This window comes from Bos mutus, chromosome 11 (genome assembly GCF_027580195.1).
Source record: "Bos mutus isolate GX-2022 chromosome 11, NWIPB_WYAK_1.1, whole genome shotgun sequence".
Lineage (NCBI taxonomy): Eukaryota > Metazoa > Chordata > Mammalia > Artiodactyla > Bovidae > Bos > Bos mutus.
This window is the reverse complement of record NC_091627.1, coordinates 18,975,562-19,002,781: the sequence shown is the minus strand read 5'-3', so window position 1 is coordinate 19,002,781 and position 27,220 is coordinate 18,975,562. Positions and strand designations below refer to the sequence as shown.

Genomic DNA, 27,220 nt, shown 5'->3' with positions numbered 1-27,220 from the left:
GAGAGCCACACAATCAATGCTGTGTGCATTGTTCTCCGGCTGTTGTGTTCATTCATCCATTCAACTGTCCTGAATTGTCTGCAGATGAGTCATAATTTGGGAGATGGTTGAAGATGTGTTGCTTTATGTACCCAAACTTAAAAAAATATCTAAACGCTGTATACACATACACATAGTGTTTATATTTTTAATATCTATACATATATATATATATAGTTGACATGAGCAACAACAGCAAAAAAAATAACATAATGAGCATTTTTGGTGGTGATTGAGGCTCCTTGCTGCTTACCTAGACCTGCCTAAGACATATGGGTTGTGTGCCCTTCCACTAAAAGGCACCAGCTTCTTGGGCTTTCTAATTTGTTTTTAAATTAAATAATCTCAAATTTTTATTATTTTCATAATAAAACAAAATTAGGAAGCTCAAAACTGGATCACTTGGCCCTTACTCTTCTTCTGTCTCCTTTCAGCTCAAAATGCACGCAGCTCTTAATAGCCTGAAGTCTCTCAGATCTGCCAGTTGGGCTCAATGCATTTAAGCCTTAGTACAATATTTGCTGTTTTAGCCTTTTTCCAGAAAATCGGCTTCGTCTGCCCACCACAGCCACTCTGCTCTCTGTCCTAACGCTGCTTTCCCTGGGCATACAGACTCCTTGCCCTTCTTGCACTGGGTCACGTTGTGGGGCTGGTGCTTGCCACACCTTTTACAGAAAGTCTGGTGGGCTTTAGGAAAGCTCACCACATTCACGAGCGTGCTGTCAGCGTGGCGAGCTCATTAGCTTTTCATAGGCCTGTCGTCTCTATCTGTCAACTGATTGCCTTGCACAGACCTTCCACACAGACACAGGGACAGGCCCAGGCTGGCCCTGGAGCCCCAGCGCTTCCTCTGCTCTGAATCATTGGATGAGAAAGAAGGTCGAGTGGATTTCAGAGGGGCTTTCAGGAGTAATTCTATTCTGAAACTAATTCTACTTTCTGAACAGTCACTTCGAAACTGCTGTGGCTGGGAAGTCAGGTCGTCGAGCAACTGAGAACTGAGAAGCCAGGGAGAACTCCCTGCTGCCCCTCTGAGCTGTCCCACCTCCCTGCTCTCCATCAGGCTCTCACCAGGCAAATGCTGTGTCTTTATTCTTTTTGGAATCCCAGCCCCGAGGGTCATGTCTGACCCAGGATAGACCCTTCGATATTTTGTTGAATGAACAGATAGGAAGTTGAGCCTGAGTCAGGGGTGGGCAACTCCTTGGAGAGCTCATTCACTCCTCCATGGGTGAGCATCAGTGTGGAAACTTTAGGACTATTTCTGATGTTCGGGTCCCTTCGGGGTCAACCTCAAGGTTTTTGGTGTGCTTGTCAAAGCGGATGCAATTCCGTATTCATAGAATCTCTGAGGGGTATACAGCTCTGCTTTACATGCTTTCCTCTGTGAATTTACTAACCTTCTAGTGATTTCGCATATGGTTGGAAACAAAGTAAGCACAGAGCACCAACAATTGCTGGTATCAGAAATGTCCCCCTTAACGGCCCAAAAGTGTGAAGTGTGAACGTGTTAGTCGCTCAGGTGTGTCCAACTCTTTGCGACCCCATGGACCATAGCCTGCCAGGTTCCTCTGTCCGTGGGATTCTCCAGGCAAGAATACTGCAGTGGGTTGCCATGCCCTCCTCCAGGGGATCTTCCCCACTCTGGGAATGAACCCGTATCTCCTGCCTTGCAGGCAGATTCTTTACCATCTGAGACACCAGGGAAGCCCCAAAACAAACCCTCTATGAATGTCTTCCATCAGTCAGTCACCAGGGATATGGAAAGCAGATAAAACTCTGCCCGCTGGAAGGTCACAGACTTAAGGGCGCACAGGGAGAAGAGAGGAGAGACAGACATGTAATTAATTAAAGGAGACAGATAAAGGATGAAGAGGTACCCTCTCCCTGCAGAGACACTGAGAGTAAAAACAGAGACTTCCACATGAAAATAAAATCAGCCGCTGACTCACCAGCAGATATATACTTAGCCACCCACGAGCCTCAGATAACTAAACATTGTTCCCAGGCCAGCAAACACTGGAGTTTTCATCTTCCATGGCCGGTAGTGCAGTCTTGTTTATTGTTGTAGAAGAAGATTGAAATCACCCAGACTTGTTTTTTAATCTTACCTCTGTAGTTTAGCAATTGAGACTGGTAATTTAACCTCCCTGGGCATCAGTTTATTCACCCGCAGAGGAGGGTGGCTCACCTCTGTTGAGAGGGCACTATGGATACAAGATCAAAGAAGAAAACCCTAGCTCTCAGGAAGCTCAGAGGTGAATCTGATGTCACGGACAAACACTTAAAGCCAGTTAAAGATATCATATCATTTGTTGAATGAAAGTATTAATCAAGATTCTCCAGAGAAAAATCATAAGATATACAGGTATGCTAAGTCGCTTCAGTCATGTCTGACTTTTCGTAACCCCGTGGACTGTGTAGCCTGCCAGGCTCCTCTGTTCATGGGGTTTCCCAGGGAAGAATACTGGAGTGGGTTGCCATTTCCTTCTCCAGAGAATCTTCCTAACCCAGGGATCGAACCTGTGTCTCCTGCGTTGTCACCACCATACATACACTTCCCAGGTGGCGCTAGTGGTAAAGAACCCACCTGTCAATATAGGAGAACTAAGGTATGCCGGTTTGATCCCTGGGTCAGGAAGATCCCCTGGAGGGTGGCATGGGAACCCACTCTAGTATTCTTGCCTGGAGAATCCCGTATACAGAGCAGCCTGGCAGGCCACAATCCATAAATTCTCAAAGTCAGACATGACTGAAGTGACTTAGCACGCATGCATGCATATATAAGATAATAATAAGATAGATATATAGAGAGATTTATTACAAGGAATTAGCAAATCCAAAATTTCCAAGATCAGCCTGTAGGGCAGAGATCTAGGAGAAACTGTATTTCTGTTAGAGTCTGAAGTTGGTGGGAGACCCAGGGAGAGCTGACATTACAGAGCAAGTTCGAAGTCCGTCTGCTGGAAAATTCTCTCTTGCTCAGGGAAGACCGTTCTTCTTATTCTATCCAGGCCTTCCACTGGTGGATCTGGCCCACCCATATTAGAAGGGGCAATCTGCTTACTCAGAGTCCACCAAGTTAAATGTTAATCTCTCCCTGAGACACTCTCACAGAGACATCTGGAATAATTAAATGTTAATCTCTCCCTGAGACACTCTCACAGAGACATCTGGAATAATGTATGAGTCCACCAAGTTAAATGTTAATCTCTCCCTGAAACACTCTCACAGAGACATCTGGAATAATGTATGATCAAACACTGGGCACACTGTGACCCAGCCAAGCTGACACATAAAATTAACCATTGCCCTGAACAAAGTGAAGAATGTAATCTTACGCATGTAAAACGACATGCATGTCTCCACATGAAACCAGCAGCTGTGTCTAGCAGGAGGTTCCCCCAAATGCCTGCAATGGTCCCCTTGCAGAGACAGCTTCACCGGTTCTTTTTATACTCTCTTTTGTACATTTATGTATTGTTTCATTTTTAATATGTGTGCCGATGGTTTAGTCTCTAAGTCGTGTCCAACCCTTGTGACCCCATGGACTGTATGTAGCCTGCCAGGCTCCTCTGTCATGGGATTTGCCAGGCAAGAATACTGGAGTAGGTTGCCATTTCCTTCTCCAGGGGATCTTCCTGACCCAGGAATTGAACCCAGGTCTCCTGTACTATAGGCAGATTCTTCACCACTGAGCTACAAGGGAAGCCATGATGTGTGCTGTTACACTTTTAATCAATACTGTCATCATCACTATTATCATTACAAAAGCAATCTTTTTTTTTCTTAAAGTACCTTACTGACATATAGGAAATGCTGGAGAAATGTCAGAATGCTGAAGTCCTTCCCCAAAAGGCTAGTGGACCAAATGTTGGTTCCGAATGCATGAAATTCTACCAGTAAACTTTTTTCTTTTTTTGGCCATGTTACATGAGTCCTAACCATTGGACCACCAGGAAATTCCCCTACCAGTGAACTTTTATTCTTCAAATATAAGAGCTTTCTTTCTTTTAAAATGCAAATCGTAGCAGAAGAACTATTGCCGGAAGACTTATCTGTTTTTTAATGATGTAATGATTTGATTAGACTTTTCTCCCTGAGAACACACAGTGAGAGTTGGAAAACAATAAATAGCCCATGGGTGTCCAGGAGGTGCCAGAAATGGGACACCCACAAGCACAGACGGATGCCTGCAGATGGCAAGAATGAGCTTTGCCCGCTGCAGGGCTGATGGGAGACTGAGTTCCATTGGCCTGACCCAGGCCCTCAGCCAGGAAATGTGTGGGAAGACCCTGCCCTGACCAAACTGTCCTGGCTCTCAGTGACTCTCATTCAGCCCCTCCCAGTGGAGTGGACAGTCAGGCAGTTTTTCAACCACCCTCTCAACAGAAGCACTGATGGTGATTATACAGAAATCTGCAGTGAAAAGTCCCACTCACATGTTTGTCAGTGAAATACCTGCCACAAGGCAGGAGAGGAAGAAGTTCCTTGGGAGGACCCAGTGCTCTGGGCAAATAAACCACTGAAACAATTTATGAGAGTAAACTCAACCAGAAGGACTCATTCATTCAGAAGTGTACACTGAGTGTAGCCATTCTGCAGACCATTAACTCCACTAATTACAACAGTGATTCAAGAGATAAGCCTTCACTAACTTTTTATAAGGCTCTGAGGCTTATAACAGAACTGGCACTTCCCTTCCTCCCCTGCACTCTACCACCAAGCAGAGGGAAAGAAGGGGGAAAAACCCCAATATTTAATGAACGCCTGCTGTATGCCTAACGTTTCCTGTGGGATAGCTCCACGACGTCTTTGGGGTAAGGACTGCTTTTACAGGTTAGAAAACTGAGGTCCAGAGAGGATCATGGTGTTCAGGGTCAAATGTTAGTGGCTCAGTCTTGTCTCACTCTTTGGGACCCCGTGGACTGGAGCCCACCAGGCTTCTCTGTCCATGGGACTTCTCAGGCAAGAATACTGGGGTGGGTTACCATTTTCTACTCCAGCAGATCTTCCTGACCCAGGGATCGAACCTGTATCTTCTATGTCTCTTATACTGAGCCACCTGGGAAGTTCAAGGTCAAACTGCAAATAAATAACAGAGCTGGGATTTAGGATCTTCTGGCTTCAAGCTCAGTGTATTCCCTCCAGCAGCTTCTTCTCACCAAGCAATTTAGAAAAAATAACAAGAACATCAAACAGATAAAGTAAGAACTCAATGCTTTCTTTCTTAGCTCTCTGTTCCCTAGAATTCTTCCCAGCACGTTGAATGTGGACATTTAACACGTTTTATATTAAGCTAGGATGAAACTCCTAGAGAACAGAGACTAGTGCGGTCTTTCCTAGCATCCCTACAGTGGTGAGCAGAGGGCTGGCAGAGCCATTACAGGGACGGGCTTTGGTCACCAGGCAGTGCACACAGGGGTACATCCATCCAGGCTCTGCCATTGCTAGCTCTTCCACTCTATGCTCAATCCAAGCATCGTGCCTCAGTTTCCTTATCTGTGAAACGGAGAAGGTGATCATAAGAGTAGAGTAAGTCCCCTGCATATGAATGAGTTCTGTTCTAAGAGTGCATTTGTAAGTCCAATTTGTTCATAAATCCAACAAAGTTAGCCCAATTACCCAACGAACTCAATCGGCTGTATAGTACTGTATTGTAATGGGTTTTAATACTTTTCACGCAAATAATACATACAAATCAAAAACAAATAATAAAACATGTTTAATCTTTCAGGACAGTCCCTTGAAAAGTACATTAGTACAGTACAACAGCTGGCATACAAGGGCTGGCATCGTGGGAACAGCCAAGAAGAGTTACTGACTGGAGGAGGGAGGTGGCAGACTTGAAGGATCGTCAATATGAGATGGCAGACAAGCTGCAGTGTCACTCACACCTGACCTTCGTCAAAGGCACATTCACATCTTTGCAAGTTTGAAACTTGAAGGTTTGTAGGCAGGGGACTTACTGTACTACCTACTTCATAGTGGCTTTAAGCAGATTAAATGCGTTAAGACTTGCAAAAGACTTAAAACGGTGTTTGACACATGTGATCACTCAATAAGTGTTAGCTCTTTATGTGTCCAGGGGCTTCAAGTCCCCAGAGCTTTAATTTTTTCTGAGTTCTTTCAGGGGCAGAGGACTTTAGATTTAACCTACCCCTCTGGTCCCTGATGAAATATAATTTTATAGTGTGCCATTGCTTCCAAGCAGTTCTTATCCATGAGTTCAGGTGACTGTAACTATATGAGTTGGTGTTCAATAAATATCTGATTGGATGAAAGCAGAAATTATAGAGACTGAGTTACAGAGAGAAGTAAACCTTGCCCAAGGTCACCTCGGGAGATGGCAGTACAGTCCAGGCTTTCTGATAAAGAATTAGTGTTCTTGCCCTTACCCTCCCTCCCTACCAGAGGTTCTATCCCCTGACCATCCTGTTCGGGGTCTCCATCCCCCACTCACCTCTGCTGGGCTGTCTCTCCTCTCGCCTGAACTGTCTCTAATTCCAGTAAGCTCGAAATGCACTGGTCATACAGAAAGCATTTTATCTGCCCTTGCACATGCAAATTCTTTCCATGGGGATTTCTTGGTGTCCGGCTCCACCCCAGCCCACATGGCCATAAACACTCGTGTGTCTACAGCCTGGCCCCAGGGATTCCAGAAATAACAGCAGGGCCCTCCATTAGAACCCTGCAACATAGTAAGGCATTTCTGCACTAAGACTCAAGCCCTTTCCAGCCCAGCCCTCTCCTGTCTGTCAAAGCACAAAGCAACCTTTACAAGTCAGGATAGGGAGGGGCAGCTGGGAGGGAGTTTAGATTTCTGGAAAATTCGCACCTTCTCCTGCTATCTGTCAGTGCTCAGATCTTCCATTCTAGAGAGTCTCCAGATCTGCTTCTAAGACCTCCACTTAGAATGTGAAATTCTTTCTTGGCTGTGGCATTCTTTGCTCTCAATGATCTGTTTTTCCTTGGATGTGCTGGAACTGGAATCACGGCTGTGTGAGCCCAGATGGCACAAAGACCACTTTCCAGACACCCAGGACAGCCACCTTATTTGGAGTCTGGTACTGGGAACATTCCGGAGAGAAGGGAGTGGCAGGAGGGGAGCGCCCACTTTAAAGGGAAGGGAAAGGGCTGGTGATGACCCTGAATAGAAGCCATCTGAGGCGATCGCTCTCATTTCAGAGGGGTGTTCACAAGGGAAAGTCAGCAGTCAACATCTAGGGAGAGAAGTTTAGCTTTTCGATTGTCCTCTCAAAAATAGTACTAGAAGATAAAAAGCATGTACATGTAAGACAGCAGTGATGTGAAAAATAAGTATTTAAACGCGTAACCTGGAAAGTCTGGAAAGAAATACAAAAACAGTTGCTTTGGCGGGGGGAGGCAGGATTAAATGTATGTTTTTCTTCCAATTATCCCTAAGGTTATTTCCCACTTGAAAGAAAATCATAATATCTGGCATTGCCTGGACTTTTTTGGAGGAGGGGGGTAATTTTCCAAGGGAATTTCAGGTTTTAGGTGCCGGTCTGAAAAAGAACGTATCGTGTAAAACCCAAGCTTATGCCACTTTCTCCAGGAACTAGTTCCTCTTTAATGGGGATGGGATTATTTCTAATTCACGGTCCCCATCGCAACGTCATTAAAGGCTGTGTTCAGTGTCTCGAGCTCCAAACCTTTGTCACGAATAGGAAGGTGGAGGAAAGACAGGAGTTTGGGTAACAAAACAGCCAATGGTGTTACCCTCCCAGGTCCGACCTCACCCGGGCCGACGAGAGCCGCAGCTGCATGGGGAGCCAACAAGATGCAGTGAACCGTCTGCAACGCCGCAGCAGCAAGAGAACCCGGCCACCGCAGAAGAGGTCGTGCGAGCCTCCCGCTCCCGTGCCGCGCCCACGAGTGCCGGGGGTGGCTGGGAGGATGAGGGGCGTTGGTAACAGCATTGCCATGGTAACAGTGACGTCCTTTTACCCTGGATCTAATTGGAGGAAACCCCGTGGCCGAAGCCGCAGCCTGCCGGCCAACCGAACTTGCCCAAGCCGACCCACCCTCCTAGCCTCCCCTTCCCCCCTACCGCCCCGCCCCCTTCTCCTCCGCCCCCGTTTCCGCGCGCTCAGTCTTCATTGGCCAGAGGCGGGGAGGGAGGCGGAACTCTCGGGGACATCTCGGCGCGCCATTGGCGGGGGTGGGCGGCCGCGAGGGGCCGGGCCGCGCGGCGGCCCCGCCTCTCGGCTCCGAGGTAGGCTGAGACGGGAGGGTCCTCGGCTAAAGCCAGAAGAGGGATCCAAGAGGTGGGACTCGCGCCGCGGCCGCGGAGACGTGAAGGTGAGCGCCGGGGTCGCCCCGGGGCGCGGGGCCGGGTTGGGGGGACGGGGAAATCCCTCCTCGGGGGTCTGGCCGGGCCTGCGAGTCCGGCGGGAGGCCTTCCCCGGGGTGGGGTCGGGGGGGCGGGAGGGAGAGCGGCGGGTCTCAACGCCCGCTCTCAGGGACAGGCTCCGGCGGGAAGGTGCGGGCCAACGGCCGCTTCCATCTTGGGCCCCAGGCGGGCGCGGGAGCGGCCCTTCCTCGTCACCCCCGCCTCACCTCACCTCAGCTTCTATCTCAGGCCGCGCAGCCCGGCTCGGCGGGCGTCCCCCCCACCCCCCAGACCCTCTGGGGCGCCCCGCGGTGTGGGGAGCGTGGGCGGGGGGAGGGAAATTCAACTGGGCCGCGCGCGCGGGGATGGACAAAAGGGGCGGCCGGGCGGCGGGGCGCATTGTCTGACGGCGCCGCCCCGCCCTCCTGCCGCCCCCCCCCCACCCCGGCGCCCGCCCTCAGGCCTCCTCGCCGCGCCCCCCCACCCCGCGCCAGCCCCCCCGGGTCCGCGCTCGACCTCGCTGTCCGCTCCCTCGGCCCCCATGGAGAAGACGGAGCTGATCCAGAAGGCCAAGCTGGCCGAGCAGGCCGAGCGCTACGACGACATGGCCACCTGCATGAAGGCCGTGACGGAGCAGGGCGCCGAGCTGTCCAACGAAGAGCGCAACCTGCTGTCGGTGGCCTACAAGAACGTGGTCGGGGGCCGCCGGTCCGCCTGGAGGGTCATCTCCAGCATCGAGCAGAAGACCGACACCTCGGACAAGAAGTTGCAGCTGATCAAGGACTACCGGGAGAAAGTGGAGTCCGAGCTGAGGTCCATCTGCACCACGGTCCTGGTGAGTCCCGCGGACCTTCTCCGGGTGCAGGGAGAAGTTGGGGGCATGGGGGGCGGCGGCCTCCCCTCCTTCCCTCCAGCTTTGTGTGAGGCCCTCCCTGGGACTTTCATGGCAACGGAATGGGGGCCGGGGCTTGCCTGATGGTCTGCCGCTGTGTTTGAGGTGGTTAGCTTTGGCCTCTTTGATGTGTCACTTCAGTTCTTGAGATCAAGAAGCTTTTTTTCCTCCCCCACCTCTCCCTCCTCAGTGGTAAGTAGATCTTTTCCTAGATAGTGGGTTGTTGCATTTCAGTTTTTAAGATCAAGAAGCTCCCCGCCCCCAGCAGTGGTAAGTAGATCTTTTCCTAGATAGTGGGTTGGTGCATTTCAGTTCTTGAGATCAAGAAGCTTTTTGGTTTTTTTTTCTTCCTCCCCAGTGGTAAGTAGATCTTTCCTAGATAGTGGGTTGCTCCACACCAAGTAACTTTGAAACGTGCGAGTAGATTGGTACCAGACTGAAACTCGTTCCTCAGCTTATAGAGGCTATCTGGGAACCGTTCTTCACATGTATTTAATCAATTCATAGGCTCAGGCTTCCGTTGAAAGAAAGTGCGGGACCTTTTGGATAGTGACAGTGTGAAGTCGGTTCTCCTCCCAAACCTAGGAATAATGCAAATTTACTTCGAAAATCTGAATAGATTGTTCATTTTTCAAGTAGAGTAGCTGTTGAGCTTTTTCCTCAAAAACGGGGAAGGGGGAAAGTTTCTTAAATGTGGAAAAGGCACAGCTAAATAAAAAGAATGAAGTATCCTGGTTAATTTCAGTACGGGATAACGTTTCCTTGCTGCTACATAGCCACACTTAAACCCTGAGGTGTTGAAATGAATTCCTATCTGGCATAGAGTAAGCAGGTTTTGAACTGTCCGGTCCTAGCTAGGGTGGCTTTTGGGTGGAGCAGGGTGACTGCTATGATTCACGCTTATTACTGAGAAAGAACATTTTAGCTTTGTCATTGTATGGATCTTTTGATTAGTAAGGTAAGATTTTAAAATTTCAGTACCAGCATTGTATCCCGAATGTTTTTAAGGGTCTGCTAGTAAAATACGAAATACCTGATGTCGTTACCTGTTTTCAGTGCCACTTTTACAAGAGGGCTACTAATTTTTGATGTGACTGTTACACATGTTTTAGATGGGCTTATGAAAGACACATCTTGTAGATTGGTGATTTTTCAAGAGGGACAAGAGGGGATAATAACCTCTTGCTCTCCCAACCTTTTTTTCCTTGCTCCATCAAATTCATGGGGCAGGATTTTTTTTCTTTCACCTCCTTTTCCAGTACAAATAATAGGTGATCTGAACAAAATTGGGCTGATGAAGATAGCTGGTAAGGGGGGAAAGGAAGCAATGCTGAGAGTGTGTACAAAGTGGAGAAAACCATACTGAGATTTTTTGTTTTATGAAAGTCATAGTTCGTCTCTGTCTTCCACTCCCTGCCTAGCGTAGAAGAGGCATGTAGGATTTTTAAACTGAATTGCTTACATTAAAAAAATTTGCCAACTTAGAAATAAAAGTGATTGGAGACTTCAGTAGCATGTGGTAGCAGTTGTTGGCAACATCCACCGTGTCATCAAGGAAGACTGTAAGAACTCCCTCTGTTAACAAGAAGCATTTCTGTACAGGTGTTACTTTGGGGCGCTCTCACATCATATTTCAGTCTCTTGTTCTGTGCTGTTACTTCTTTGGAGTTTGTTACTTACCCTGCAGCAATTCAGAATGACCACAGAATTTTTCCTGTTCTCTAGCAAATTAACCGGGAATACTTGTTTTATTTTCTGGCTCCTATAAATTTTAGTTTTTATGATGGCTTAAGTAAAGGTGAGTTTGCTTAGTTGATAAGTGACTTCAAAGAGAGACCAAGAAGATCGTTTCAATAGGCCAGATCCCCTGAAATTAGGACAGGTTTTTTGTTTCTGTTTTTTAAACTAAGTGAAAGAGTTCAGATGCCAGGGTATAAATAAAACATTTTTATTAGTAAAATGGCTTAAGAAACCAATTGTGACTTATTGGCCAACTTACCAAAAAATCCTGAGAAAGCCCATCTTCAAGTTGGCTGTGTTTGAGAGGTTAGCATGTACAAGGCACTGTGCTAAGCAGCAGGGGAAGAACAAAGCTGAGAACCGGAGATTTTGCCCTCCAGTAATTTATAAAAAGGAGTGTATGTGAAAGTACTCAAATGTAAATATGTAATTCCCAGCAGACAGTTCTGAACAAAATGCTCTGTCGTTTGAAGGAAGAAGAAACCTCAGGAAAGGCTTTACAAGGAGTGGCTTTTGGAATGAGCATCGAGGAGGAGGATGGGAATGGGAGTGTCAATATTTCAGGCAGAACAGACAGAAGGAATATACAGGATCAGCCTTATTCATGGAAAAGGGTTTGTGTGAAGAGCAGGGTATGTGTAGAGCTATTTGTAGAAAAGCCCGTAAGAGGGTAGGAACTATGTAAGAGAATGTCAGAGGGAATATTCCATATTTGATAGTGGATTTTTGAATGATGTGTAGGTGGCAGCATCTAGTTCATAGTTTGGGTGCTAATTACCAGTTTGTAATCTGAACTGATAGATAAGAAAGGGGTTGGTTAGTGAACAAGTCTGAAGATTGGTAAATTAGTGATTTAATAAGGAATCTATCTAAATAATGGGGAAAGAAAAATGAAATCTAAAATTGCTGAACATGAGTGCTAAGATTAGGTTTTCTTTTTGCCCCCCTCTGGTAAACAGGAAGAGGAATTTGGTGTGGAGGAAGTAGATGACACTGATGTGTTATAGGAGGCTAGTAGTAAAAGAGTAACATAGAAGATAGGCAGGATTTTGGTCATAAGTAGATATTTTCAGTCTTGTCTTTCTCTTTGATAGAGTAAGTTTTGGGTGGAATTATTTGGACTATTAACTCAAAATGAACATGGTGGACAACTCTCAACCTTTTTGATAATCACTGTATTGAGAGAGAATATTGAATTGTGGAGGCAGTAAAAAATGTTGAAATGCAAGTAATCTAAAGAGCAAACGAAATAACGGGACCCAAATGGTCAAGGCCAAGTTCTTTGTAGAATCTAAGAGAAGTTAGAGAGGAAGCTGTCACCAAGTTATCTGTCTTTGTCATTTGTGAAACCAGAGAGTTGGGCTAAAATTTCTGTTTCTTCCAATTCTGGTATTCTCGGACTATTAAAGTTATATGCTCCCAGTCATTCCACCTGTGCTCTGACTTCCAACTCTAATGTGAGTAGTTTTTATAGTCCAGGTTGAAGAACATGTCGTTAGTTGTTAAAGAAATGTTAAAAACAACTTTGTATAGCACAGGGAACTATATTCAATATTCTGTGACAAACCATAATGGAAAAGGACATGGAAAAAGAATGTATGTGTATATCTATAAGTCGCTTTGCTGTAAGCAGTAATTAACACATTCAATATATACAGTCCCCCCCAAAAAAAGTGTTGAAAAGCTGACAACTGCAGTGAAATGCCTTTAGGAAGAGGTGATGAAAAAGTCATGGGTGATCCTATTAAATGTTGGAAATGGTAAAGTTTAAGTAAAAAAGATTAATAAGTTGTATGACAGCAAGGCAGTGGTTAACAAATTGAGTAAGGTGTTCACGAGTCATTAAGAACTTGAGTGTGAGGTAAGGGCAAATTGAAGAAACCAAAGGAGTATACAGAGCCCTTCTCGGACTTGGGAACAAACATCATGTACAAAGTCCATGACTTTGTAAGAACTTTGGAGTTCTTACAAACTCTTACTCTATTACTTTGGAGTAAGAACAGGACACTTCAGCGAATGCAGTATACAAGGTAACCTCTGTCTCACAACCCCGTGTTGTCCTTCTGTATTGATGGTCTTTTATTAGACTGATTTCAGTAGATTGCTTCAGTATAATGTTTAAACAATTTCAGGAGTTAAGGTCTGTGTTCTTTTTTTTTTTTTTTTAATTTTATTTTATTTTTAAACTTTACAGTATTGTATTAGTTTTGCCAAACATCGAAATGAATCCGCCACAGGCATACCTGGTGTTCCGCATCCTGAACCCCCCTCCCTCCTCCCTCCACATACCCTCCCTCTGGGCCATCCCAGTGCACCAGCCCCAAGCATCCAGCATCGCGCATTGAACCTGGACTGGCGACTCGTTTCATACATGATATTATACATGTTTCAATGCCATTCTCCCAAATCTCCCCACCCTCTCCCTCTCCCACAGAGTCCATAAGACTGATCTTAAAATATATAGAAACTGAAAGTTGTTTCTGTTGGTGTGTAAATCCTATTACCTTAATTCCATAATACATTTGAATTCAGTTGTGTTCTAAATGAGTGTCTTATAGAAAATGTGTCTAGTACTAGTTATTATTTTGAAGTAAGAAACCAGTATGTTCTTGATAGTTAGTCTCAACGTAAGCTTACTGACATGACTGAAAAATCATGGGCTCTAGAGTCAAGACCGACTATTTTAGGATCACTGCTCTGTAACCTTATAATTTTGCGATTCTAGGCAAGTTTCTTTCAGCCTGTTTCTTTATCTGTGAATTGGTGAAGATGATGCTTGTCTTTATAGGCTTGTAGTTAAGATAATAGGTAATAGCTGACATTTACTGGGCTTTTACTATATGCCAAGTACTGCTTTAAGAACTTGATATACACACTGTGTTAAGAAAACAGGGACATGAGGAAGTTAAGTAACTTGGTTGATGTCACAAAACTGAGTTTGGAAGAGCAAGGAATCCAGGTGGTGTGACTCCAGATGAAATTGTGTGAAACACATTTAGCTCTAAATAACATAGTAACTGACTAAAAGATCAGTGTTTTGAGGAATTTGTACAGTTTGATAAATGTAAGTTAGAGGAGGGAGGGAGGGTAGATCTGTCGTGAACAAAACTCACCTGATCTTTAATTTTGATGCCCTCCTCAATAAAATGCAATAACATTTTAAAACTTTTGCATTTTTTTTGCTGTTAAAATGTAAACTCCTTGAAGCTAAAGAGTTCTTTCTGAAGAGTGAAATGGAATGAAATATTGTATATACGGATATATAAGGCTTGATCAGTGGTTCTCAGTCAGGTGAATTTACCCACCAGGGGACATTTGGCAAGTTGTGGAGATAGTGTTTTTGGTTGTCAAGACTAGGGTGGGAGGGAGGTTTTTTGGTTGTCAAGACTGAGGTGGGAGTGAGGAGGTGCTACTAACATACTGTAAATAGAAGCCTAAATGCTGCTGATCATCACTTAACGCATAGGAGAATCAGTCCCCTGCCACAGAGAATTACCCAACCCGAATGATAGCATGCCAAGGTTGAGGAACTCTGGGTTAGGTCATAAATAAAACAAGCAGTGTTAAGTTGTATTGAATTGTATGACACCTGTCCTTTAGGTTCTTACTAATATATTGGCATCTTGTCAGAATCCTTTGTCTAAGATCTCAGTTATTTTTTATTTCTTTGTCACTCTGTATGCTGTTTAACTCTACAATTCACCTTTCTGGCAGTTACTCAGGGGACCCTGTATTTTCGAATTTCCACCTTAGGATTACCTCTAAGGCCTTGAGCTTTTTTTTTTTTTTTAAAAAAAAAAAAAAAACCAACAACAACACAAAAAAACCCAAAAAACCAACCTTGGCACAGAGAAAAAGGATCCAACTGAAATTATAGTGAAACCTATTTAGAAAGTGGAAGTTAGAACTGATGAGTGGCAAGTATTTCCCTCCCTTTCATAACTGCCATTAATAGTTCGGCATACGTGTTTCTAGATGTAAACCCTGTAGTGTGTTTATTTGGATGTTATATAATTATACTAATGCCCTATTGAACATTTAGATTGTAAACAATTTTTCTCTTGTTGAACATTTAGATTGTAAACAATTTTTCTCTTGTTACAAACAACACTGAGAAAAACATCCTTGTTGCATGCTTTATGCAAGAGTTTACTTAGTTAAGTTTTTGGAAATGAAATTTCCAGCTTTTTCCCAGATAGCCCTCGGAAAAAATTATGTGTGTTTATACTGTCATCAGCTGTTGTTGAGAATCGCCATTTCCCATTACCCTCTCCAGCACAGATAGTTGTTTGAGGTTAACAAAAATCTAGTTACTGAAAGGGTTGAAATTTTACCTCCTTGTTCACCTCCTAAGAATGTAATGAGGACTACCTTTGTTCTCACAAAGGGCTAGTTATCAGACTTTTTTTGAATTCTCATATACGGTGTCACTTGCTATGATAAACTTAGACCAGCATATTAAAAAGCAGAGATATCAGTTTGCCGACAAATGTCCATCTAGTCAAAGCTATGATTTTCCCAGTATTTTGTATGACTGTGAGAGTTGGACCATAAAGAATGTTGAGGGCCAAAGAATTCATGCTTTTGAATTGTGATGCTGGAGAAGACTCTTAAGAGTCCCTTGGACAACAAAGGAGATCAAACCCACTAATTGTAAAGAAATCAACCCTGAATATTCATTGTAAGGACTGATGCTGAAGCTCCTGTACTTTGGCCACTTAATGCAAAGAGTTGACTCTTTGGAAAAGACACTGATGCTGAGACAGATTGAGGACAGGAGGAGAAGGGAGGTGACAGAGGATGAGATGGTTGGATGGCATCACTGACTCAATGGACATGAGTTTGATCTAACTTAGGAAGATAGTGAAGGACAGGGAAGCCAGTTCATGGGGTCACAAAGAGTGGAACATTACTTAGCGACTGAACAACACCAGTTTCACTTATAAAATGATAACCATGTCATGAGATTAGGTAATTCAGAGTGCTTGACAATTGGGAAATCTGCTTGATCATATTGATGTTTATTTCTTTATGATATTTATCAATACCAGATTTTGTGTTTAGCACTAGTTCTTTCAGAGTAACAGCAGGTTTCTTTGTACCATTGACTTTCTAGGTATCAAGGAGGGATGGTAGAGAAACATCATTTGAAAGATGTGAAAAGAAGAAAAATTATAGTTCATTTCTACTTTAATAATTAAACACTTAATCCATGGGTAAATCAAATGAAGGTTTCTTGATTATTTCATAATAAATAATTGGACCAGATTATAAGTGTTGTTTACATGTTGAAGTATTTAAAGACACAATGATGGTATCTACAACTTCAAAATAGTATGAAGGGGTTAAGGTGAAACAGGTGTGTGTGTGAATTAATATAATAGTAGCTGGCTTTAATGAGAACTCATCATGCTGTTCTCTCTTCTTGTATATGTTTGAGATTTTCCATGATTTAAAGGTTTTTTTCCCCTAGAAATTTTCCGCTCTTAAGTTTTTACATTAGAGAAAAAGCCCTGTACAAGAATGACCATAGTAGCTTTGTTTTAAAATCAGGAAACTGAAAACAGTCCATTATTAGGAAAATGAATTAACTGTGGTATATTCATAGAGTACTACTCAGCAGTAAAAAGGAATGGACTATTGATACATACTGTAATATAGATGAATTTCAAAAACATGCTAAGTGAAGAAGTACATAATGTCATTCTAGTTACATGAAATTCTAGAACAAGCACAAGTAGTCTCTAGGTGAAAAATCAGAAGAGTGGGGACCTCAGGGGATGGAGGAACTTTCTTTGGTGATTGTAACGGTCTTTGTGCTGATACAGATTTGAATGACACATGTATATGTGTTTGTGGAAACTTGGCAAGAATGTGCTTAATGTTTGTACATTTTGTTGTATATAAATTTTTACTTCAAAAGAAAATAAACATTGGCTAGTGACAGTCACGTACTGATACCTTCAGTTTACACAAAAACAAGTAGAATTGTATAGATATATGATAAAGCAATTTGGTCAAAGGTTAATTGGTAAGATATGGGTAATGGGTAAGTAGGTGCTCACTGTTGCCATGTTAGCAGTATAATTCTACATTGCTGTGGTTGAATGCCTTTACTGCCAAAAAATAAAAAAAAACCCAAAACAGTGAAGCCCATGTCTTGTTGACCTCAAGATAGGAGAACTTATGGAAAGGTATTGCTGTCCACTTAGAAGACTGGACTGATAGACTCTGCACCATTGCTTTTGCTTTTATTTAAGTGCTAAGTAGATTAATGGAGGTAAAGAATGCAATGGAAGACTTACATAATTGACTATACTCTGGCGTGGTGGTTCTCAAACTTCTTGGTCTTAAGACCCCTTTGCACAAACTTTAAAATATTGTGGAACAGCAACAACAAAAAATTGTGGAATCTAAAACTTTTTGTTTGTATAGATTATACCTATAGATATTTACATTATTAAAATTTTAAACTGAAGATTTTGTAACCCATTTTAGAATAATAAAAACATTAGAAATTAACATTACTTGTATTTTTTTTTTTAATTGTGGTAAAATATACCTGATGTCACTTCCCTTGTGCCTCAGACAGTAAAGAGTGTGCTTGCAATGTGGGAGACCTGGGTTCAATCCCTGGATCGGGAAGATCCCCTGGGGAAGGAAATGGCAACCCACTCCAGTACTCTTGCCTGGAAAATCTATGGGCGGAGGAGCCTGGCAGGTTACAGTCCATGGGGTCTCAAAGAGTTGGACACAACTGAGCAACTTCACTTATACTTCACTTAAACCAGATGTCAGATTTACCATTTTAAGCATGCCATCTGTGGCATTAAGTACATTCGCTTTGTTGCACAGTCATCACCAGCATTTCAGATCTTTTTCATCTTCTCCAGATGAAACTCAACCCATTAAACACTTAACTCCGTATTCTCCCATCCCAGGAACCACCGTTTTACTTTGTCTGAATTTGACAACTCTAGATATGTCATATAAGTATAATAATAACACCTTTTAAAAAGAAAATTGAGAATGGTGGCATTGTTTTATTTGTTATATCACACCTTTTGTAGCTTGTGGAAAACTCCTCTCGTGAGAGCATGACAGTGAAAAAGCAAATAGTATCTTAATAGGTATTATGAAAGCAGTTTGTGCTTGTGCCCCACCCCACTCAAAGAAAATGGGGGGAGGGATCGGAGTTCTCAGAAAAAAACAGACACATTACTTCGATGCTTACGGTCCATCTGGTTGAAGCTGTGGTTTTGCCAGTAGTGATGTATGGATGTTGGATCATGAAGACTGAACGCTGAAGAATTGATGCGTTTGAGCTGTGGTGTTGGAGAAGACTCTTGAGAGTCCCTTGGATGGCAAGGAGATCAAACCAGTCAATCCTAAAAGAAATCAACCCTGAATATTCATTAGAAGGACTGATGCTGAAGCTGAAGCTCCAATACTTTGGCCAGTTGATGTGAAGAACTGACTCATTGGAAAAGATGCTAATGCTGGGAAAGATTGAAGGCAGGAGGAGAAGGGGACAACAGAGGATGAGATGGTTGGATGGCATCACTGACTGGATGGACATGAGTTTGAGCAAGCTCCCCGAGTTGGTGAGGGACAGGGAAGCCTGGCGTGCTGCAGTCCGTGGGGTCGCAAAGAATCGGACATGACTGAGTGACTGAACAACAACAGGGGAGTGCTTAGAACACGCTTTGAAAATTGCTGTACTTGGATCATTTTGTGTGATTGAGCAGGTTTCTAAGTAGTTGTGATTATGTGGTGATAATGAAATTTGTAACACCTTCCCCTCCTTTCTAATTGCCCAGTCCCTCTACCCCCCAGATTATTCTAGGAGTATAGATTTGGAGACAGAAAAATCACAGACTTGATAATAAAGAAAAATTTATTTTAGGTATTGGGAAAGAAAGAATCCCTGGTTAATTCCTGAAAAACTTACTTAAGAACTCATATTTGGAATGGCTTCTGCTTCCTTATGTTAGAATGGTTAAGGAAGGTTAATCTGATTTCACTCCCCGGTACCCAGCCTAGAAGCTGAGTTGGCATGAATGAAATTTGTAGATAATGGCTTTTGGAGCTGGTTGCATTTAGGTTTGAAAGTTACCAGCTCTTGGAGATAGGAAGTCAGGTTAGCTGTTAGCCAGCGTTGAAGCATTTTAATGAAACTTGCACAGATCCTTGACATTTACATTCTTATTCTTATCCATTCTTTTCTTATTCTTACCCATTTACATTCTTTCCATCCATAGGAACAGCACTTTCCATGATTTCTTTAGTCTGCTGCACGTTTTGCTCCAGATGGATTTGCCATAGTCTGGTGCTAAATATATGTTGTAAAGTATCCTCAGTTAGACATTAAAGCTTTGAACATCCTCCTATATGTTTGCTGTGTTGGAGAAGACTCTTGAGAGTCCCTTGGACTGCAAGGAGATCCAACCAGTCCATTCTAAAGGAGATCAGCCCTGGGATTTCTTTGGAAGGAATGATGCTAAAGCTGAAACTCCAGTACTTTGGCCGCCTCATGCGAAGAGTTGACTCATTGGAAAAGACTCTGATGCTGGGAGGGATTGGGAGCAGGAGGAGAAGGGGACGACAGAGGATGAGATGGCTGGATGGCATCACTGACTCTATGGACGTGAGTCTGAGTGACCTCTGGGAGTTGGTGATGGACAGGGAGGCCTGGCGTGCTGCGATTCATGGGGTCGCAAAGAGTCGGACGCGACTGAACTGAACTGAACTGAAATTCCTGTTGACCCTGTTCTTCTCTTTATGCCCTGAAATAGATTTTGTAGACTAAAGGCTAGACCAGAGGGTTGTATATAGTACAGCTGCAGAGATGAATGCGTTTGGTGCGATTTAGCCATAGATGGGAAAGTTAATCTGCAAATAATTGTGTAATTTCTATAATGTAGAAATGCGTAGACTCACAAAAGACAAAGCTCATGTGAAAGTACACTGGTATCTTCGCCGTTATCCATTTTTGGTAGTTTTCCTAGGATGTAGCAAAACTTGACCCATCTACTAAGCTAGGAAGGCAATTTTGACCTATTTTTAATTGCTTGAATGTATTTTCTTTTAGGATGTCTGTCCAGTTGGATTACTTAGGACCAAACTAAGATTTGACTTCCTGTTCTGTTCGTTTTGTTTTCTTTTCTTTTCCTTTTAAGGAACACTCTTGTTTTCTCACTATCATTTGTCTTGTTTTACTTTGCACATTGCAGGGGCTAAAATAGTTTTGGATGCTAACATAGTTTCTTAGTCTCTAAGGGGAAGGAAGTATGGACATTGATTTTCGCCTTGGTTCTTCTGGTAGCACTGATCTGTAAATGTTGGCAAATTGTGGCTGTGTATGTGTAATTGTTTTTGATGCAGATTGGCAGATTTGGAAAGCAGTATTAGTATTGCCAGTGTATGTATTAAACTGTCCTTCCAGACCTTTGTATTTTGGCCAGAAAGTTGGGAACTTTGAGGTGAAAGGATAACATTTCCTATTTTGCTGTTGTGGCCACTCAGTATCCAGCTGCTAAAACATGGAGAAACAGCAGGTCAGAGACAAAGGACTGGACACTACACTTGTTTCTAAGCGTATCTGGAATTGGCTCGGCTGCTTTGGGTGAAGTAAGGGGACAAAGATCGTGATTTTCTTTAACGTTGTAGTTTACACAAGCCTCATTATTTGTCTGAGGCTAAAACTCTTTCTGTTATGTGTCTTCACCACTGCATTGTAACAGCTCTGTAGCTGAGTTGGAAGATAAGACAAACTTCTTCTACAGGAGAGTATTTTTATTTTTTAAGTGCTCATTGTTTAGGAGAGGAGAGAGGGGTATTGTCCTCACAAAAGGGCCCCTAAAAGCGCCACTGTGCTCCAGTAGATGTTGGCAACGGTACTGCTGTCCCTGGTGCTCGTTTCGCCTGCGTCATGGGATGCGCAACAGCTTGTGGGCCAGGAGAAAGACTTCAGAAATAACTGGGGACAGGGACATAGTAAAGTTTTTTCTCTTTTTCTGAGAACCGTGAATTCTTTTTTTGTTTCTTCCCCTATTTATCTTCTGGGTTTTATCTCCTTGTTTCCTTTTGCCCACAAAAATAATTAACCACACAATTGCTTGGACCACTCTGGCTTCTTTTGCTTTCACTGTGACTACAGTAGCACATATCCCTTTGGATCTGAGGAATCTATATTAATTTCTCTGACCACGATGACAGGTCATCATGTCACATTAATTCATATTAATTTTAGATTATTAATTTGACATATATTTCAACCAGCATTGAATTTTAGATCTTTTATTACTTTTAGAATCATATCTCAAAAGTCTGAACACTTTTTATACAAGGTGGTTTTTAGTCTACGCCCTTTCTCCCAGAATGGCATGTTCACATTCATGAATGTTCCAGAGCTGTTTACATTTTAGTAAATAGAAATTGGGAGATATGAAGACTTGATAACACATCTTTACAGATTTCCCTCCCTCAGGTCAGGATAAGGAAGAATTGTTTGTTGGTCTGTCTGTCAGGGTGCCAGATGAGCAACACAGCAATGTACACTTACAGCCCAGCGTTTGTCCCCTTGGACTCATGGGCTCCAGATGTTCATTGGCACACAGATAGGGGAGCTGCCAGAGCTACAGGTGAGGCAGTCATTGTCTAGCAGTGTTTACTGTTTGAAGACAAATTTATTGGAGAAGCCAAATTAGCATTAGAAGATTGTTTGATGAGCACAGAAACCAACAAGAAGCAGCAGGCCGGATTATCTTAATGACTAAACTCTCAACTCTGCTGTGTCCAGCCTTGCTACTTGAAGACTCTTCAGAGACCCAAGACCATCTTCTCTGCATAGTGCTGGAGATATTATACTTACAGCGTTTGTCTTTTCATGTGCCCATACCTACTGTTTTGTTTCTTAGCGTGCTGCTGTATTTCAGAGCTACCTCGTAATTCTCTGCTCCTCCTGCTAGTGCAGCCATGAAATTAAAAGACGCTTACTCCTTGGAAGGAAAGTTATGACCAACCTAGATAGCATATTCAAAAGCAGAGACATTACTTTGCCAATTAAGGTCCGTTTAGTCAAGGCTATGGTTTTCCCAATGGTCATGTATGGATGTGAGAGTTGGACTGTGAAGAAAGCTGAACGCCGAAGAATTGATGCTTTTGAACTGTGGTGTTCGAGAAGACTCTTGAGAGTCCCTTGGACTGCAAGGAGATTCAACCAGTCCATTCTGAAGGAGATCAGCCCTGGGATTTCTTTGGAAGGAATGATGCTCAAGCTGAAACTCCAGTACTTTGGCCACCTCATGCGAAGAGTTGACTCATTGGAAAAGACTCTGATGCTGGGAGGGATTGGGGGCAGGAGGAGAAGGGGACAACAGAGGATGAGATGGCTGGGTGACATCACTGACTCAATGGACGTGAGTCTGAGTGAACTCCGGGAGTTGGTGATGGACAGGGAGGCCTGGCGTGCTGCGATTCATGGGGTCGCAAAGAGTCAGACACGACTGAGTGACCGAACTGAACTGAAGTGAACCTGAACCTGCTAGTGCAGGAGCGGTGATAATGGATATGTCTTGGATGTCAGTCACCCGAGACAGTGCTTCCCAGCTTCTTTGTGTTGTGGCATACAGGAAGAGCCATACTGTATGGCACACTGGGGAAATTGGATCTCTCCCCCAGCTTCACCCGCTGCTGTGATGGCCGAGGACATCAGCCCTTACTTATCACTTACGTTAGTCAAAGGCTCTAGGTTTGGAGTATAATCTTGGAGGACCATGTGCGCTAGGCTTTAAGTTTATTCTTTAACAGGCCATTAGGATTTTTTGAACAGTGGATTAACATACCCAGAATGGAATTTATGCTTATTAATCTTACAGCAGGGTATAAAACGGGTTAGAGAAAGAAGAAAACCTAAAACCTGGTAGATCAGTTAGATTATTGGATTAGTTGAAGTGAAATGATATGGTTAATTCTGGGTAGTAGAAATAGGAATGAGACTGAGAGGACAGGTGAAAATATTGGCTGAACAGTTGGTGGTAGGGTGGGAAATGGAGAGTGAAAAATCAGAGGTTGTGATGAGCTGTGGGTAGGAGTGATGGTGCGATGACTAGTAGAAATAAGCAATGGAAATATAAAAACAGGTTTAGAAATTTATTTCTGTTTAGGGCATATTGAGATCTAGTGGCTATTCATATTTCAAAAGGTGTTAGAATACTCATCCATGTGACACTGCAGAGAAGTAAGATTGTGGATGGAGTGGTGGGAAGGGGGTGTGTTACCTCTGGGAGTTTATTGTATGACCTTCAGCCTTGTTGACTCAAACACATCAGGGTGGAGCTATTTTTCATAGATAGATCCAGTGATAATCAGGCTCATGTAACTGGTGTATGAAACAGATAGTATTCATTTATTCATTTACAGTGAGGAATAACTAGCACAAAGATTGAAGTACGTGTGGTGTGACCAGTAAGTACTCATTCAGGAGGCAGGCTCACATAGGAATCAAGTCATAATGAGGGAGTTGCTTAGGAAATGTGGCATTATGACATGAGAAATTGCATGGCTGCTCACATGTTTAATGGCTGGCATCTCCTGGGTAGGGCATGGATTAGTCAGTGAATTGATTGGGATTTTCATTCACCTAAGACTATAAATTAATTGTTATCCCTTAGTATCATGGGGATTGATTTCCAGGAGCCTCCATGAAACCAAAATCTGCAAATACAAGTCTGTCACATAAAACGATGTAGTATAATAAGTACAGTTGGTCCTCCAAGTAAGCAACTTCCTGATTATGACTGTATATTGTATCCTTTTCCTTCAGTGTCTGTATCCTTCTTCTGTTTCCATGCCTTTGAGCACTGTTCAGTCTGATTGACTCATCCTTATTTTTAAAGTATATTTACATACTGTCATATTACACTTGTCTTACATTTTTGTTAACTTACTATACAAATGTGTGTGTGTGTGTGTGTGTGTGTGACTCTAGATCAAATAAAGTCTTCTTTAGTGGTTTATAGTTAAGAGAGGGGAGATGTGTGTTCCAAAAGTATACTGTGCTTCTTCAAGAAAGTTTCTAAAGTCTTGGAAAATACTACATCCATAGGCTTGAGTGACTAAATATGGGGTGCTAGGGGAGTGATATGAGGGCTTCCCTGATAGCTCAGTTGGTAAAGAATCCACCTGCAATGCAGGAGACCCTGGTTTGATTCCTGGGCTGGGAAGATCCGCTGGAGAAGGGATTGACTACCCACTCCAGTATTCTTGGGCTTCCCTTGTGGCTCAGCTGGTAAAGAATCCGCCTGTAATGCAGGAGACCTTGGTTCGATTCCTGGGTTGGGAAGATTCCGCTGGAGAAGGGATTGACTACACACTCCAGTATTCTTGGGCTTCCCTGTGGCTCAGCTGGTAAAGAATCTGCCTGCGATATGGGAGACCTGGGTTCGATCCCTGGGTTGGGAAGATTCCGCTGGAGAAGGGAAAGGCCACCCACTCCAGTATTCTGGCCTGGAGAATTCCATGAACTGTGTAGTCTGACACTAAGAGTCTGACATGACTGAGCGACTTTTCACTGATCACTGATCGAGGAGTGAGGCCAAGGAAGCACTAGGATAACACTCAGGTTTCTAACTAGGGCAAGGGAGTGCTTTTCTGAAAACAAAATTTAGTACGGGAGGAGAATTAATAGGAGATGTGTTTGGAAGGCAAATTTAATATGTTTTAGGATGAGTGAAGTCCCAATGGCCCATCCCAATGTCCATAAATACAGATAGGAGCACTGTGCCCGGTGCTTAAAGAGACTTGTGTGGTGGTGCGGTGATGGAGATTTGTGTACCAAGCAGTGTTCTAAGTAATTTATGTTGAGTCATTCAGTCTTCACAACAGGCTGCAAAGTAGGGATTGTCATTAATTGCAGTAAAATGAGGTAGGAGCTACAGAAGTAAATTACCTAGCTAGATAAAAGGCAGATTTTGTGAGCATTAGCATATAAATATTGGCTAAATTCCTGCCAATAAATATCTAAAATGAGTCCACATCTTGTCAGTTACCTTAAAATAGATAGTGAGCTGTTGAAATGTTTCAGATCCATGATTATCCTAGTGAAATATTTCCTTCTAGTAGCCAATTGAACTATGATAATACAAAGTGTAGTCTTAAAGCCAGACACTTGTTGGATTAAACAAGGGGGAACATATTAACTATCCTTAAAAATTTAGATAATCTTCTAAAAGAGGATTGGAAAGCACATGTTCTTAACAGCCAACTCAATCCTCTGCACATACTTAATATGAAAGAACTTTTGGCCTTATAAATAATCTGAAATACTATCCTCTGCAAACATGAGGTGTCACATATGTATTGTTATTCAGCATCTTGTAATGAGTCTATATTGCAATTTTGGAAGAGTTGTTTTCATAGATTATGACCAGGAATTTTCCAGTTACTCTAAAATACATATTTTAGTTACTGTATTACTCTACTTGGTGACTTCTCTTGTTCCATTACTTTCTTCCTAACTAAAGGGGTTCTTCAGTAAAGGTCTAAGCAGGAACTTCTTTGTCTGGAAACGTCTTCATTTTGCACTTGCTTTTATATAGTACTTTATTTGGTTATGAAATTTTAGCTGACAGTTTTTTTCTCCTCACTTTTAAGATACTTGATTGTTTTCTCATAAAAAATCAACTTGTCAGCCATACTGTTGTTTCTTTCCTTATAGGTAATGTGTCATTTCTTCGGTTGCTTTTAAGAATTTTCTTGTCTTTGACATTCCTCAGTGTTCCCATGCTGGTCTACATATGAATTCGTTTTTGTTTTTTTTTTTTGGATTTAGTGTGCTTTTCCACTTTGAGGATTATTTATACTAGTAACTGGAAGAATCTCAGCCGTTATCTCTACGTAACATTTCTTCCTCATTCTAATTTCTCCTGGAATTTCTGTTGCATATTATCTTGCATCTTTTTGACTTATCCACATTTTTTCATCTTGCTGGTTCTTTGTTCTGCATTCTGAGGAGTTTCTTCAAACATGCCTTCTCTTTTACTGCTTTTTTAAAAAATAATTTATTTTGGTTGCACTGGGTCTTTATTGCTGCTTGGGCTTTTCTCTTGTTTCGGTTAGCGGGGGCTTCTCTTTGTTGCAGTACACGGGCTTCTCATTGCAGGGGCTTCTCTTGTTGAGGAACACAGGCTCTAGGCGAAGGTTCAGTAGTTATGGCACATGGGCTTACTTACCCTGATGCATGTGGAATCTTCCAAAACCAGGGATCAGACCCCCCGTCCCCTGCATTGGCAGGTGGATTCTTATCCACTGGACCACTAGAGAAGTCCTTTTTTTTAATTTAAAAAATTCTCTCCCCCATCTCCAAGATGCTTTTCTTTTTTTAAATTGAAGTACAGTTGTTTTAAAATGTTGTGTGTGTTTCACCTGTACAGCAAAATGATTCAGCTTTACATATGCATATATCCCTTCTGTTTTGGATTTCCTTCCCACTTAGGTCACCACAGAGCACTGAGTAGAGTTCTCAGTTCTGTACAGTAGGTTCTCATTAGTTATCTATTTTATATATAGTAGTGTATATATGGAGCTTCCCTGGTGGCTCAGCAGTAAAGAATCTGCCTGTAGTGCAGTAGACTTGGGTTCGATCCCTGGGTCAGGAACGTCCCCTGGAGGAGGCATAACAACCCGCTCTGGTTTTGTTGTCTAGAGAGGAGCCTGGTGGGCTATAGTCCCTAGGGTCGCACAGAGTCAGACACGACTGAAGTGACTAACTGTAGCAGCGGCTGTGTATATATGTTAATCCCAGTCCCCCAATTCATCCTACCTTCTCTTCCTGGTATTCATATGTCTGGGTCTCTATTTCTGCTTTGCAAATAAGTTGATCTGTATGATTTTTCTAGATTTCATATATAAGCGGTATTTGTTTTTCTCTTTCTGACTTACTTCACTCTGTATGACAGTCTCTAGATCCATCTACATCTCTGCAAGACGTAGGCACAAATTTCATTCCTTTTTATGCCTGAGTAATAGTCCGTTGTACATATGTACCACTTCTTTATCCTTTGTTCTGTTGATGGACATTTAGATTGCTTCCATGTCCTGGTTATTGTAAATAGTGCTGCAGTGAACATTGGGCTGCATGTATCTTTTTGAATTACGGTTTTGAATTATTGTATCCTATCTTTGGACTTCTG

General features: G+C 42.9%; 1 protein-coding gene and 1 pseudogene across 1 annotated transcript in view; one reads left to right on the top strand and one right to left on the bottom strand.

The window, feature by feature from the left end:
• Positions 1-426: 426 nt before the first annotated feature.
• Positions 427-7,988, bottom strand: LOC102281591 (large ribosomal subunit protein eL42-like; annotated as a pseudogene).
• Positions 7,989-8,209: 221 nt separating this feature from the next.
• YWHAQ (tyrosine 3-monooxygenase/tryptophan 5-monooxygenase activation protein theta) overlaps positions 8,210-27,220 on the top strand; it is a 31,205-nt gene continuing 12,194 nt past the window's right edge. The window contains exons 1-2 of the mRNA XM_070379086.1: positions 8,210-8,364; positions 8,857-9,230. Coding sequence (XP_070235187.1) covers positions 8,937-9,230 — 294 coding nt within the window. The 5' untranslated portion in view covers positions 8,210-8,364; positions 8,857-8,936. The remainder of the gene's footprint in view (positions 8,365-8,856; positions 9,231-27,220) is intronic.